The sequence below is a fragment of the Melanerpes formicivorus genome, unplaced genomic scaffold (genome assembly GCF_026170545.1).
Source record: "Melanerpes formicivorus ecotype bairdi unplaced genomic scaffold, bMelFor1.0.p_v2 SCAF_11, whole genome shotgun sequence".
NCBI lineage: Eukaryota > Metazoa > Chordata > Aves > Piciformes > Picidae > Melanerpes > Melanerpes formicivorus.
The window spans coordinates 13,973,129-13,989,619 of record NW_027142363.1 but is presented as its reverse complement, the minus strand read 5'-3'; the positions used below and the strand labels follow the sequence as shown (position 1 = coordinate 13,989,619).

At 37.5% G+C, this 16,491-nt stretch overlaps 1 protein-coding gene across 2 annotated transcripts in view; it reads right to left on the bottom strand.

Annotated features, from left to right (window-relative positions):
- Positions 1-675: 675 nt before the first annotated feature.
- DYRK1A (dual specificity tyrosine phosphorylation regulated kinase 1A) overlaps positions 676-16,491 on the bottom strand; it is an 81,334-nt gene continuing 65,518 nt past the window's right edge. For both annotated transcript variants that reach the window (XM_068144609.1, XM_068144607.1), the window contains exons 4-12: positions 12,845-12,937; positions 11,788-11,976; positions 10,881-11,028; positions 8,780-9,066; positions 7,570-7,716; positions 6,669-6,809; positions 6,080-6,386; positions 5,161-5,285; positions 676-4,109 (exon numbers count right to left, since the gene is read on the bottom strand). In XM_068144609.1, coding sequence (XP_068000710.1) covers positions 3,486-4,109; positions 5,161-5,285; positions 6,080-6,386; positions 6,669-6,809; positions 7,570-7,716; positions 8,780-9,066; positions 10,881-11,028; positions 11,788-11,976; positions 12,845-12,937 — 2,061 coding nt within the window. In that variant the 3' untranslated portion in view covers positions 676-3,485. The remainder of the gene's footprint in view (positions 4,110-5,160; positions 5,286-6,079; positions 6,387-6,668; positions 6,810-7,569; positions 7,717-8,779; positions 9,067-10,880; positions 11,029-11,787; positions 11,977-12,844; positions 12,938-16,491) is intronic.

Sequence of the window (16,491 nt, the reverse complement as noted above, 5' to 3'; positions counted from 1 at the left end):
TTATTTGTTATTCTAATAGGCAGCTAGCTATCTGATGGCCAGCAGCTATAACTAAACAGTCCTAAAACTGAAGGAGGACTCAAGAGCATGGAAAATGAACTAGCTGAATCACTCAAGAGACACAAATCCTCACACTTGAAGAATCTATATGAAAACCAGCTGTATGGGTTTTTTCCAAAAGTATGTTCTACTGCACCCAAAAGATATGGACTCCATGATGCAGAAATAACTAGATTGAATTCTAGGGATAATGGCATGCCAGTCAGATTATTTCATCACCATGGTCACTTCTGGCCTTAGAAGCAGCTAGTCCGCATGTAGTAGGTAGAAAGCTGCAGTGCATTTAAGAACATTCAAACTAACAAATGATAAGATAAAGAACTCAAACTACAAGTACAGTCCATCAGAATCAAGCAGAGCTGTGTTCATACATCAATGATTTGTATACCTTGCTGTTTCAATTAAAAACTCAAAATTATCTGTTATGCCTCCAACTTTTACTTTCATATTTTTAAGTCTGTTTCAATGTATCTGATATTTACATATTATAGTATAATTATACCTACCATACCATGGCTTGGAGTAGGTTAATTGCATAGGAAGAATTACTATGTTTACATTTTTTTTCTTAAATTACTCTTTTTTTTAAAAAGCACAGTAAAGAGTCTGAGGACAAATTATTCAACTGTTTATCATACATAAGACTGCATGACTATAATACAAAGGGCTTGTCTTTTCATTTAACGTTACAATATACACAGCAAGTCCGGACTAGATCTTACAATCTGAACACAGGTATTTAACCTTTTCCATGCTGTTTATGTTTACAATGCACAGAAGTCCTGTAACCAAACTGTGTAGTAAAGCACACAAAACTGGACTGTAACATAACACAGTATGCAGAAGCACTGGATTTTATGATTTCTTCTTTACGTAGATATATTTTGTTTTTAACTACTTTATTTTTTTTGGCGCTTGCTAAGGTGTGGCAACCCGCGCACCCAGAAATTACCCAGATTCCATATTACCCTTATATCCCTAGACAGCAGTAAGAACTGGATTCCTTTTTATATTGCTAAACTCAGCATCCTGTTTCTAAGGTGACAGCCTTCCAGATCCTGTAAACTTCTCTGAATTACTGAGTTTCAAAAATAAAACCAAAAAGAAAACGGGGGGGGGGGGGGTGGGGCGGGGAAGGAAATAAAACCAACCTCCTTTCATCCACAGGGTTGATGTGTCAATACAACAACAAGAAGAAAAAAAATTGTGGTTGCTGGATTAAAAGAAACTTGGAAAAAAACAAAATAAAATCATGTTTTACAAAAGAATGGTTAATCCCAAGTATTCGTTCCCGTTTACATGGTAGTCAGCTGCTGCGTTGCCACTGTTAAGTATAAAAAATTCCACGTTTTAGTCTGAAAAAAAATGACCTGGCCGCAGAGGACTGGCCAGCACGAACTCTGGATTTGCTGCAAAATTAACTTTTTAAAGGGCTTACTGGCAGAGGTAGATCACTGCTTCTGTAATACGTAATGGGCAAACAATGTTAATCTGGGATGGGCAATCAATGAATTACCCTTACTCGTTCCGATGTTTTTCACGGAGCTTTTGCTTTTCGTACAAAGAGATCTCTGAATGGGCCCATAGATTTTGCAACTGCCAAGCTGACTGTGTTATATTAAGGCAGCATTACCCAAAAATTAGGCACCTGTTAAATACAGCCTGCTAACCTCAGGTCTCATGTGAGTGTTTCGCTTTACTCAGACTATTATTTTGGACCTGTTCATGCAATCAAGGTCTTGCCTTCAAGTTTACAATTATGTTAATAAGGAATACAAGAATCAACTGCTGGTTTCATAGCTTCTGGATCTAGTGTCCCTTTTACCTTCAGAAGCCTGAACACATTTATAATGTAACAGATGTTATAGTCTTGAAGTAGATGTCAATCTATTATGTTCAGTACACAGATTGCTGTAAATGTATTGGCTATGAATTCAACAACAGTTCCAGTTTTGTTTAAGCAATAGTACAGCCATAATTTTCAACTGACATTTAAAAATGGTCTAGTTACACCTTGTGTCAAAGTGCAGAACTGCTACATTATTGGTTACAGACATCTATGTGCTATAAAAACAGCTTTGGTACAATAAATTATCAAAAAAGAAAATAAATTTTTGTAAAATTCACAGCATAATTGTGAGGCAAAAAAGCAGTCACATAAAATTCTGCATTTTTAAAAATGTTCAGGATGAACAGAAGACGTCTTTGTGCAGAAGTAATGGTGGAGAAACCACGTGCCGAGAAAAAGCAAAAGAAAAAAGTAAAAAGCAGGAAGGGACACAGTTGTAGCTATTTCCATCAAACGCAAACCACTACTCCTGTGACCTTCAACCAATAAGGAAGTCAACTTTATGACACACGCAAAGTGACCTTGCAATACCTTACAATAAGTGGGTCACAAAAGTCTATTTTAAAAGAAAGGCCTCTTGAATTACCCATTCTCTGTGTTTTCAGCATTAAGGACTGTCTGCAAAAGCATGTCCAAAAGTGATTGCATCTGAAATGGTAGGCTCTTCTAACTTAAGAGTCCAAATCCATAAGGCCAAAGGTTATCCCAAAGACCACCACTTAGACCTCCCCAGGACTGGCCAGGACCGACCCGTTGATTGCTTCTCAGTGCACCTCAGTTATGAAACCAGTCATATTTCAATACTAACTGACTGTGGCCTCCAAAATATGAGACCCACAGAATCCCATTACAATTGCTGCTTTGATCCTCAGTAGATTCAGAAAAGGAGAGTTCTGATCACCGCCACTTAGCATGCTTAATGTGCCTTACAAACTCCATTACAACCGTCCCTTTTTACAGCTGAAGAATATATATTTGTGTAATCTGAAGGTCCCTCTTTCTTACAGTACTGCATTTCTGTGCCCATGTTTGTTTGGGGAACTAAAAAAAATATATATATATTACTCACTCCCCTCCCACCCAAAAATTTCAAAGGGCCTTTTCTTATAAATCATGTGCAATGCCTTTAAAAATAAACTAGTTTGCAACTACAGCTAACGTTTGAGCAATAACCCCTGTTGAATGAGACCAAAAAGAACCAAAATCCCTCCCCAAAAAACATACTATGAATAGGTTGTGGCAAGTTATTAAAATGGGGGAAGCAAATGTGAACACCACTAAGCTATCCGTTAAGGTGGGTCCAGACATGGCTTTAAAAAAAAAGAACCAAAACCAAAAACCAAAAAAAAAAAAACCAATACCAAAAACAAAACAACCAACCAAAACAAAAAATCAACAAAAAAAAACTTCATTGTCCCTTTGCAATCTTTTCAAGTTTAAAAAAATAGTCAGCTTTGCCCTCCTGTAGCGGTTCAGTGAGTTTATCTCCTTCTGATTCAAGCAGCTTTGCACTTTGTTTTTGGAAAAACACCACTTCTATAAAAACACACAAGAAACAAACTTAGTTTCAGTTTAGTCACGAGCTAGCCACAGGACTTTGCTGAACACAAACTCCTGTCATGGGAGACTCTTCTCTATCAATTCCTTGCCTCATTGCAAGGTGTCCTTCAGTCATGTAATGAGCAGGACCTGTATTAGCAGAAAACTGGTATGTTGGATGTCCAGCTATGCCAGTTTCTTGGCGCGGATTAGAGTAGACTGTTAAATTCATGTCCATAGCTCCATTTTGTCCAAAGTCCAAGGTATTAGCAGCCACTGGGCGGTTCTGATAGGCCTGATTGCCTTGGTTACCAGTAGAGGAGGAAGATGTAGAGGAAGAAGTAGTTGAGGAAGACAGAGATGTCATGGAGTGGTGACTGTGGCCCACCTCCATAGAATCCTGGGTGGAGGAGCTGTTTGTTGGAGAATTGTAGACTCTCGGCCTGGTCCGGCTACCCAAGGCTTGCTGTCCATGATGGTGGTGGTGGTGGTGGTGATGGTGGTGGTGGTGAGAGCTATTTCCATGATGATGATGTAATGCATTCTGTTGTTGAGGGGTTACATGGAAGGTGGTTTCTTGAACTGGATGGTTTTCAACAGTGACCTGTGTAGGAGCTTCAGTGGCTGTCCAACCAATTGGAGGAGGAAACTGTTGTCGAACCTATGATAATGAGCAAATTAAAATGTTCAAATATCTCCATTTGTAACATATAAGAGAGATTATTCACATTTACAGTAACTTTTTTTAAATAGTTAACAAAATCTTACAGCTGCATACTTACTCCAGAAATGTCAGTGTGTAGTTAAGGAACACTTCTAATACACTTTTCTAAATATACCTTAGGAAAAACAGTTTTGCATTCTGGATATCTCTTTCAAGCAAATCCAGTTTAAGTAAGTTGAGTATGTGACCTTACTGCCAACGTGACAGAAGCCTTGCATAAAGATAGAAGCTTTAAACAACAGTAGTAATAAACAACCTAATATTTGTACAACACCCAGAACATTAAGGCCATGCTCTGTGACTCAGGCCTCTGGATACAATAAGCATAATCTAAATTATGATGTTGTAGTTCAGATCTTGAACAGTGCTAACAGCATTAAAGGAGTAGTACCCACATCTCTGGAAGAAAACAGCTGATTAAACACTACTAAAATACTAAGATCTAGTTATGCACCAATTTGTTGCACAAATTTTCTGCTTGGAAGAATTTCTATTTTAATCTGCTCCAAACTAAAATGAAAATATTACAGAATTATTTGTAGTCAATAAATGAATTGTTGCTTCTTTCAAAGGAGTAGTATTGAATAAACACTAGCTCATGATAATTTTGGTGAAGTACCTGAATGCCATGAAGTGGAAGTAAGAACAAGTTAGTTCTTCCCTGGGTTGGAAGATGCATAGCTCTGTTTACCCTTACACCCTGTGTAAGGGGAAGTACTGACAGCTGCACCTGACTTGTTGCTACTAATACGAAACCTTCCCCTCTGCGGAATCTATGGTAATTTTTACAGTACTTTTGCCTAAGTGACTGACCTAACTGACAAAGGACTACAGAGGAGCTGGGGGTAGGTAAGAAACCAAATCTGATTGCTAATTCCATGCCCAAAACACTTCAGTCTTGAAATGAAAGTGTTAATAAATCTAAGGGATTTATTGGTCTCATAAAATTCACATACATCAAACCAAGAGAAGCTCTACTTCAGCATACCTGTGGGCTGTGCGTTTCACAGTCCATAGCTTGAACAGCAGCAGTGAAGTGTCCACCACTATGTCGATGCTGGTGTGTGGGGTCTGACCGTGCCCTTCCACTGTTGCTTGTTCCAGAAGATCCACCTATAAAATAATAACATGCACAATAAATTAAGAGACAGAAAATCTAAATAAAATAAAGACAGCATAAAGACACACCGCTTTAATATAAAAATACAAGACCTACAGTAAGTATTGAGGCACTCACTACACTAAAGACATGGCAGTCTGGGAGTGGGTTCAGAGAAGGATGATGATGCTGATGAAGGGTCTGGAGAACAGGTCTTAGGAGGAATGGCTCAGGGAACTGGGGTTGGTTAGCCTGGAGAAGAGGAGGCTGAGGGGAGACCTCATTTCTATGTACAACTACCAGAAAGGAGGCTGTAGCATGGTGGTTGTTGATCTCTTCTCCCTAGTAACCAGTTATGGGACTAGAGGACATGACTTCAAGCTGTGCTAGGGGAGGTGTAGATTTGCTATTAAAAAAAAACCAACTGAATTTCTTCACTGGAAGTTAGCAAACACTGAAAGAGGAAGGAGGTTGAATCCTCACCCCTGGTAGTGTTTAAAAGAGACAGAGATGTGGGGCTAAGGGACATGGTTTAGCACCAGTCTTGGTAGAGTTAGATAATGGTTGGATTTAATGATCTTGAGGGTCTTTTCCAACCAAACCAACTCTGACTCTATAGTCACTCACATTTTTGCTCATCTTTTTCTGTGGTTGTTGAAGCTGTTCCCTGTTCCAGCTAGTTAAAGTAATTGTTTTGAGCATGACTGAGATATTTGGTTTTCAATGAATAAATACAAAAAGACAGAACATTTATGTGAGTTGTGATGAGGAAATACACTTTTGTAATCTGCCAACAAGCAAAACTTACCTGAGCTAGAAGATGTACTTGAGGTGGTTCCTGAAGACTGCGACTGCTCCATGGCAGGACTCGTAGACACACTGTTACTTGTGTTTGTACCTTCGTCTGCTGTTTTCTTAAAGAAACTATGCTGCAGGGCATAATAAGGTTGAATTCGTGTCTTAGGGTCATAGTCAAGCATCCTTAAGATGAGGTCTTTGAACTTCAAGTAGTCAGCTACAGTATGACCCGATTCCCCAGCACGACGTCCACCTGGTCCTCCTGTTTCAACTCCTAGAATATTGTGAAGTTTACGAGTTCCTGGTGGTTTGTATTCCTGTTGAGAAGTTAGAAATAGAAATTTCTAAGTCTTTTGAAATCAAGTTATAGGTTAAGCCTTGAATGTGCACAGCTTAAATATGCCATAAAAGGAAGTCAAATAAAGTACGAAACTATTCAGCACTACAGAAAGTGTTATTTAATCAGCATCTCCTAAAACATGGAATAAACATCAGTAAAGCTATATTTTCAGTAAGACAAGAGGCAAAACAAAGTAACATCTTTTTGTGTGTGTTGTTAAAGAAACAGTACAGATTATCACCCCGGTTATGTAGCCTACCCTTTTCCCATCTTTGGTCTTCTTCAAGTTCCAAGTGCCATCTGGCAACTTCTCAAAGAACTTTCTTGCTTTTGGTGCTTGGTCAAGGATGTGGGTAGGTGGTATCCCCAAAACTTCCACTATTTTATTCATTTGATCCACCTGTTATAAACAAAAAATTGTTGTGAAGAACATGCGACAGAGCTGAGCAGTGCAACAAAGTGACATTCTAACCACAAATGTAAAGTACCCAAACAAGTTATAAATTATTTGCAAACCTAAGAAAAATCCAGAACATACAAAATAGTAAGAAGGAGGACCCAGAAACATAAAATCATCAACAAGCAATTTTGAGACCTGATGAAAAACATTGCTCTCACTGATATATATTCACTTTAGAATTCCTAGATTTTCCTAATGTGCTGCTTCCCTGCAACACAAAAGTGAGGGAAAGTAAAATATGAAAAAAACTCCAGGTTGAGAAAAGAACTGAGGTAACAGGAGTTTAATGTAACAGAGATTATATAATGCACAATTACCTTAGCCTATCTGCAGAAAAAGTGCAGCAAAATGCAGAAAGCAACAGCAGAAGCCAGGGAGCTACCCGCCCTGTCCCGTCCCATCCTGTGCCAACCCCAGCAGAAGAGCCCAATACCCCAAATGCAAAAACTGAAAGCAGAAACCCAAACAGGAAGCCTCTCATGTTACAGTCTGAACTTCAAGTCCCAGAATACTTTGCTCCAGCCAGAACTTTTGAGCTGGCATGACACAGCATGGGACTGAGTATCAGCACCAAATTCAACTCAACCCATGACACCTACTTTATGCACTAACACAGATGAAAGTCTTGATGACAATGAACAAGAAAAAGTAAACCAATCAAACCCAAGCAAATTACTTGTGTTATGATATAGCTGCATACCTCATTTGCCCCACTAAAAAGAGGCTCTCCAGTGTGCATCTCAACTAAAATACACCCAAGGGACCACATATCAATTGCAAGATCATAAGGCATTCCCAGTAGCACCTCTGGTGATCGATAAAAACGACTCTGGATATATTGGTATATCTGAAATAAAAGCATATAAAGAGTGAGCACTAGTACAGGTCTACACTACAAAACAGAACTACCATACTTGGTGGAGGGAAAGCAAAGGTATTACTGACACTATAAAGCATCTAAATGTTAATTCCTAAAAAAATACTAGCATTCACACGTGAGCTGATTCGCTCACAATGTCAGTACTTTGCACTCTTGGGTTGATGAGTGTAATCTTACACAATTACAAGTAATTACACAACAACATTTTTGTATTACTAGTCATACTCCTGAAGCTTCATCTCTTCTGCAAATGTTGGGGGTTTTGTGATTTGTTTATTTTTTGGATAGTTTATCTTTTTGAACATTCAGCTCTCTCAAAGGAAGAAGATAACCTTCACAGATTTCTAGATGCATAGGCATGCCATGCACCTGGGAAGGCTCAAAATCCTGTTTTCACTGAAACTAAAGTTTAACTTCTACCTATAGCAGTCTTCCTAACCTCTCTAGCTAACAATGTGTTCAGTGTAAACAACTAAAGCAAAGGTACCCTGAATAGAAGTGGTCACTTGCTCAGCCAAATATAATTCTACCAATCAGGACTAAACTCAATTTAGTCTTTCCATAGTTGCTGAAATGTTTGTAAAAAAGGTTTAGTTATAGTCATAGTCTTTAGTTATAGTCAGTCTTTAAAATGCAGCTACTGCACTGTCTTGACTCTCAAATCTTATCTCCAAGGCACACTAAATAGTGGACATGCTAAAGTAGAAGGAGTAATATATATGTGAAATGAGGAAAAGAATATTTTACTTTAAAGCTGACTTCTACAGTCAAGTGCTGATTCTTTCTGCATTAAAAATATAACCAAGAGAAAAGAAAGATGGAAAATTTATCTACTGTGGCACTAAAATTCATTTTTGAAGCTCCTACAGACTGTTGGATCTCCAAAATCCTATGTAAAAATTAGGTACGATTTCATTTAAATCCTCATTAATGAAGTTGATATTAGCTGTCTAGATATTATGACTTTAAAATACTAGATTTTTCATATGCATTCAACAGTAGCATAAGCAGAACTTTTACAAATACTCACCCTCTGTCCAAGTTGACATGAACTGCCAAAATCAACAATCTTGATAGCGCTTCGTTTGGGGTTACAGAGCAGGATATTCTCTGGTTTTAGGTCACAGTGAATGATACTAAGTTCAGGAGTCGCCAGAAAGAGCAGTGCAGTGCACATCTGCTGTGCAAATTTTCGTGTCAGGTTCAATGAGACACCTCTGAAGTTGGTGTTCCGCAACAGATCATACAGATTGTAGGAAAGCATTTCAAAGACTAAGCAGAGATGGTTTCTGAACATGAAGTGGCGCTTCAAATGCACTGTGAAAAGGGAAAGAAGACAATTAACACATATCCTGTAGGGTAAGTATTAAATACTAATTCCAACACAATGCCTAAATAGTTTAATCAATATGGAGCAAGCTGTAAGTTACTTTTTTCCTGTATCTATGGCTATGGTATGCCTGTCCTTAGACCTCAGTAAAGCTACAAAATTATTTAAAAGACAGAAGGGATGTTTTTTTTTCCAAAATAAGCTATCAGTCTTCTATTAGCACAGGAACACACTTGTGGGTAAATAGTAACAGCAAAAAAGACACAAGAAGTGCAAATTGTGTGTAGCACCACCTTTGTACAACACTTTTGATCCTTTTTAGGCTACAGTTAATTTCTTCACCCTCCTAAAGCTAACTATATTCAAGCCCAAGAAGACTGGAAGAAAATGCATATACAGTAGCATTCAGCAAAGCAGACAGCACTTTTAAGACTGAATTATGTATTAGGAACTTTCCTTACATTTACAGGTAAAATATCTGTCAGATTCATTTAAAATACACTAACACATTACCACCATGACTTCCTTACTTCAATTAATAACATTGATCAGTATCACAAAGGCATTAAACTCATTTAAATGAAGCATAATCTAAATTTATGAAAGCAACCAATCCAGTCCAAATCAAATAACTGGGTTTTTTTATGAAATAGGTGAAAAATTTGTCACATTCATCTGTTTAGAGGCAAGCAGGGTTTACCAGTCTGTCAATCATTCAGGTTGGTTGACTCAAGTAAAAGAAAACTGAAATAGGAAACATACTTCAGACCTCAGGTAAAAAGCAACACACTTCCCTTTTTATCATAATAAAATCTTGAACCAGTACTAGCACAGTGAGAAATCAGACTTTCAGTTAAGGTCATTATTTTGTGTCCAATGTACATTTTTTTTCCTCAACATTATCGTAAGCCAGTTCGTCAAGTGTCACTTACAACTTACCTGTTACAATACCGTTTGCTTTCACCCTGATGCTACTACCTGCAGTCTAGAACTTTTGTATTTTCTCACTGTTTGCCATATTTGCCCTATCATCCCATCACAAAGGCAAGAGCATCTTTTTTCATGTCCTTGTGGTCTTCCTATATTTAATTCCAACTCCTTCCCACACCTAAGATTGTTGGACCTGCCAACCTGGCAAGAATCACCACTTATTCCAACTGATTTATCCCACTTCTTACACAAGCTGACTTAGTTTCATCTATCATGAAATTTAAGTAGCACTACAGTAAGTCAAGGCAAGAACATTCCAATCTACAGCAGCAGCCAAAACTGCAAGTTTTTTTGAGCTATAAAAGGGCAAGTTGTGTCACTTACAGAAGCCTCTGTTTCGTCAAACACAATTTTGAGCTTATTAAGCACACACAATCAAAAAGTAATTATTAAGTTAGCCTTAAAATTACTGTATGATAGTGGTTTACATTTAATTTTCATGCTCTTATCCATGACAGTTTTGAGATCATTTAAGATATACCCAAGGCAGTGAAAGAAGCACAAACTACCACAGATCACAGCTTCCCTGTAAAGGTCGGTCTGTGGCAACTTCTTCAGATGACCATACCATTAACTGGAAAAAGAAAACTCTATAGAACAAGATCTCAATGCTGCAAAATATCAAGTCTGTTTTCTCAGATATATATTCTTCCAGATATGGTCCTGTTGCAAATAACAGAACTAAGTAACCATTTTAAGACTTGCATTATCCTTTTAATTTCTTTAGTGCCAAAAGCATCTTAAGCTACACAAAAAGATCTAAAATATGAATAATTTCATTAAATAAAATGAAGAGTAACTATTCAAATACCTATATAGTACTTCATCTCAGTGTCATGTTTGTTCATAAGCTCAAGCAGTCGCACTTCAATCTGAGCTTGGTTTAAGAAAGCCTTCTTGTTTTTTATTATTTTGATAGCCACCCACTCCTGTTCCACTCGATCATAAGCCTTTACGACCTGAAAAAGTCAAATATGTATCAGTAAAATTTCTCCAGGTTTCAAAACACAGCAAAGCTCACTTTCCAAACTTTCTCCACTTTTCCAATTCAGAGAAAACATTTTTAGAACTTACATTCTTTCCAGATAAATTCATTCTCTTACATTTATTCTTGATACCACAATAAAGCCACAATTGGTCATGTGAGGTTTACTGCAGTTACGTCACAAAACAGAACAGAAGCTCCACTGAGCTTCACTGAGGCTTCACTAAGGCAAACATTTTATCCAAATGCAATTATCAAATCATCAAAACCAATACTGTAAAAGGACTGGCAAAATCTGAGAAAAAAAAAACTAAGAAAGACAGCAAAATAAAAGCTCCATCCTCCTTCCAGTCTCTCAAGCCTTGGCTACAGCTAGAAACAGTCAAAACCAATGTTACTAAGTAACATTTGTCATAGGTAATCCCCGGCAGTAGGCCATTGTTTAATTTTAAAGCCCAAGCCAAACAGCTAAAAACGTGAACTGATAGGAAAACAGTGAGGATTTGCGCAATACAAAATGCATTACCAGACAGATCCACATACTGAAGTATAGTCAAATGTTATCTGTAGGAACAAGAAACAGCACAAGATAAGAGTGTCTTGAGCAAACACTCCCCACAACAGGATGAAGGGAAAAAAGTGTTTAACTTTGAAATTAAACAGGAATGTCACTCTGATGAAAGGTGCATTATGATTCACATGAATTAGAGGTTCCTCAGTTGATACACATTACCTGTCCAAAGGATCCTTTGCCTATTAAAGAGTCAATTTCATAACGATCCATCCACTTCTCCCCATTTTTTACAATATAGTCATAGTTGTCATCGTCATAGCCATCATTGTAAACTTTTCTCTCCTTTTTGTGACTGGAATCATCTCCTTGGCCCTGCTGATGCCTCCGTTTTTTTTTTGCATAGTAAACCTAAACATGAGAAAGTGTATTGGTTAAGAGCACTTTTTAGTTGAACATCAGTTCAATAAAGAAGATAATCAGACTTCATAATCATCATTATCTAATCCTGTGATTTTAAAATGCAGCTTTGCTACCGGAGAAACAAGCAATTCACTCCTGCTATCACTATTTCAAGTCAAGTCATTATACTAAAGCAAAGTCTTGATGAATAATTACCAACAACAAACAAAAAAACCCCAAGCCAAACAAAAAATCCCACACACAATCAGCTGATCTAAATAAATGTACTAATAACACTGATTTCTAGGGTTCATTGGTGCCAAGACGATACAACACAGAACAAGAGTTATCAGTTGCTCTTTTCACAAGATTGGAAAAGAATTCCCAGGCAGTCAGCAAACACTGCGGAAATCCCTTTGCATTTCCTATAGTTGCCAAAGAGTTATAAACCAACTGATGCTTTCCTATATTAATGACATGACTTTTATTTTTTCCATTTGTCAATCATATCTAATTAAATACTTTAGGGAAAATACTGTTTTCTTTAAAGGTCCTTAGAAACATTCATAAAGGTTTATAGCATGAACTAAGAGTGGATTTGCCACTTCTATTTCCTTATTGTGCAAAAGAAAAGCTCAATATTTGTTTATAAAACAAGAGAAAATCAACTCAGGATTTATATATGTGTGTATATATATATATATATATATATATATACACATACAGTAGACAGAAAGTAGGACCATAGCATCAGTGGTCTCAAATGAAATGTGAAGAACAGAGAGAAAGCTTGTTTTTTCTTATCTCTTCACAAGACTACTCATAGAAAATATATTTAATAACGTATTGTAAGGAAAAAGATAGCTGGAGCCATTACCTCATTAATATGCTTGTATGTTTTGATCAAATCTACAGAGAGCTTCCTCAGTGGAGCAGTGGCTGGATCACGGAAAGTTTGGGGCATCCGCCTCTGTAATATGACCAGATCACAACTTAGGAAAAAAGCTACAACTTTAACGATGCAATTACTACACCAAATCATGTCATCCCTCACAGAAATTATTTCATTACAACAATTCTTTCCTTAAGCTGATAGATTAAAAAAAAGAAAAAGAATCAACAGAAAATAACAGTTCAATTAAGTTACTTTTTAGTATATTTAATCAGTTTCAAAAAGTAAAAGAGCAAATAAATCCCAAGATTACTGGCTCTCCTCCCATTACACCTAATATGCTTAATCCAAGCAAACTTTTTCCCTCAGTTGAAAATGCAGCTCCTTTAACAACAGGTTCTTGCTGACATTACTCCACTGCCTCCCGATTGGTACAAGAATTGTAACTGTATTTAATGTATAGCTGCATTAAAACCACAAATGGAAGTTAGCAGTATTAACTACTGAAGAACTGTGGCAGTTTGCTATATTTAAACTGTATTAAATTCAAAATAAAAACCCCTCAGTTCTATCATGCATTACAATACTAAGACTAAGTCTGAATCTAAAGCCTAATGGAAATCTAAAGAAATCCAAAGCATGCACATGAACATGGTATCTACTTTCAAAGTTTTAAAACAATGTCCCTCAAAAGGTAGTTATGCTCCTCATTTGTGTTCCCTATAATTGACTACATTTGGAACAAACACCTCTTCAAAAGCAGGCCATTCTTTTTATTGGTATCCTGAAGAAACAAGACATGCTTGATAAAATTATTTGTGTGTTTCTTTTTATCTTTGCACACACATGCCATGCAAACTCTGGATCGATCAACCTCTATTCCTCCTAACATTTGTTTGAAATGTCAGAAGATAAAAGTTCCTGAAAAGATAAAGCTCCAAGTGGTATGCTGGAGTTAACATCCTCAGTAAAGAGAAGTCAGAAAAAAACTAACAAACCATTTGATTTGGTTAAAGCTGACTACCCACTCTGCAAACAATTAGCAGCTCCAGTGCACCACCAGACAAGCTCTCCAAATTCGCCGTCTCCACAGTTAGTGTCAGATAGAGAGCTAGGAGAGAAAGTTGGTGAGGTTTGTTGGACTGGTCCCCTAGACAGCCTCTCTCTATTCTCTCTCTTCCCAAAGACAGAAGAACACAGGGCAAGTTTAAGCAATTCCCCTGGAGAAAAGCTTTTTATCTCATCTTCTGCCATCAAATATGCTCATACTTATAACTCCACTTCAAGTGCTTAATCTCATCTCCTGCCTCCTATTACAGCTAAACTGATATGCAGCCTCCTGCAGTGCTGAGGAAAGGGCATAAACTATCAACAAAAATAATGAAACTGATTTTTACATCAGTACTGCTGAACTAATAAACAAACTGGAAAAGCTCAACTACTCTCTCTGTTATGGTAGCACTCAATACTCACAATGGTTACTCTACAAACAGTATATGTGACCAAATAACAAAAAATTTAAATCACAGTGAAAAAACCCCAAAAAGTTCTCACAAACAGCAGTGATGAAGAGTTTGTGCTTCTGAAATTGGATCCCAATTGGGTACCCAAGCAACCACGCTAAGCTTGTGCTCTCATCTGGTGATGTACAGACTGGGAGGGGGGGGGGGGGGGGGGGGGGGGAACAGAGCATGAGAACAAGGCAGAGCATGAAAAAGTGAGAGAGATAAACAGAAGGGAAAAAGGCAAGACACTTCCAGTAAGCTTATTGTATCTATGTGAGGCTGGAACTCCTAACAGGTACAAAACTCATTGGGAGCAGGAGGCTCCTGAGAAATGGCAATTCAAAGCTTTGATGCACACCACTCCAAAAACGCCCACATAACATTTTTATACCCCTGCAAGACTGCTGACTTGTGGTATTTTTGATTAGAGAATGTTTCTTGGAGACGATGCAATACTGTTTAACATCCCTCAGGGAAGTTTAACCCAAGTCATGCCCTAAGTGTTTGTTCCAGTCAATTCATTTTTGGTTATGCCCATTACCATCAATTTCCCTTAAGCAGATTTGCCAAATTCATTATTTTTTTATTATAAACACAAGCATTTAGTAAGCACCAGGAAAGTCTGTTTTAAAGCTTCCTAAACAACTTGGCATTTGCAAACATTTTTCTTTCTTACTTTCCTCTGTTGAATAAATGTAAACCACTAAACAATTTACACCTAAGTATGATCTCTTTTGGTTCTCTCCCACTGCAGTGTCAAACAGCAGAGCAGCATCTAATCCTAATCCCTCCTGCCACTGTTAAGTTCAAATGACACATATTTCCTTTAAATTTCTTAATATGACTTAAAAGAGATTACTGAAACACAGGAACACTGGTAGATTTTGCTGGCAAAAGAAACCATGCTGCAGTGCACAAATACTGGCAGGGACCAGTCTCTGTCCTAGGCTGTCAATGCCATCACAGGGTTTCCATCACAGAGGTTATGAGTTTTGAGGAAAGAGCCTGTGGGGAAGGACTCTGATAGTTCAGATCAACTATTCAGATCGAAGGTTGCTCTAATTTGGAGAAGTAATTTCTGAGACAAGTATTCATGTTTATTTTCTAAGTTGAATTTGCTTGCTTTCTTTAAAAAAGTCTTTTCATTTCACCTCTGAAATAAGCAGCCTGATGAAATGTAAAAAAATATTTTAAAAAGTCTAATTTGTTGGTGTTCCCTAATTATAAGTAATTAAGATTATGCAGGCTACTCCTATGCTGCTTGCAGGCAGTATCTTATTTGAAAATTGAGGTTTTAGACAGTCACACATTGCTGAGGATACACTTTAACCTGTATGAACTTTTTAATAGGTACTGTTTTGCCATCCTGGGTTCATAAAGTTTTGGTGATGGGAGGAGTAATTGACCTTTTCCTGCTTCTCCCTGCGATACTGCAAAATTTGTAACATTCTATTTCATCTTTTTTCCCCAAAATCCTTTTGGAGACTCTTGCTCCATTCCCTTCTCCCTGATGAGGGAAGTCTGGAACGAAGCAGGCTTTATCATGGGGAATACCAATTTCCCTTGACTTCAAAGAATGCTCAACCACCAGGAAAAAAAAAAAGAGAGAGAAATCCTATTGCATGAGCTTCAGTCTCTATCTGGTGGCCAGACAGCAACACTGCAATCTCAGATCTTCAGAAAAGATAGACCACTACATATGCTTGAATTTCAGGATTGTGAAACAAGAAACAACTTTAATTACAATTCTATATGTCAGTAAATACCCATCACATTCTGATGTGTTCACACTTACACCTCAGTGCACCCACCCTCAGTATAACCACCTGAGATGGTACCACAATGGAGATTACGCTACAAGTAAGGAACTGAATTATTTTTTTTACCTATTAATCAAACGTGCAGGGGATTGTGCTGAGAAGCAACCTGTAACTAGTCTAAACAAAGAAGTATCAAGTAAACACAAAAAAAACCAAGCAAGAGTCCCACTTACGTGAACTCACCACATCTGAGACAAAATGATGTTTGAAGGAAACTATGATTTCTAATTCAGGTATGTTATTTTTAACCTGCAGTCTTTGAGGTTTAATGAAGGACAGAAAATGTATTTATTTCTCTTTGGACATA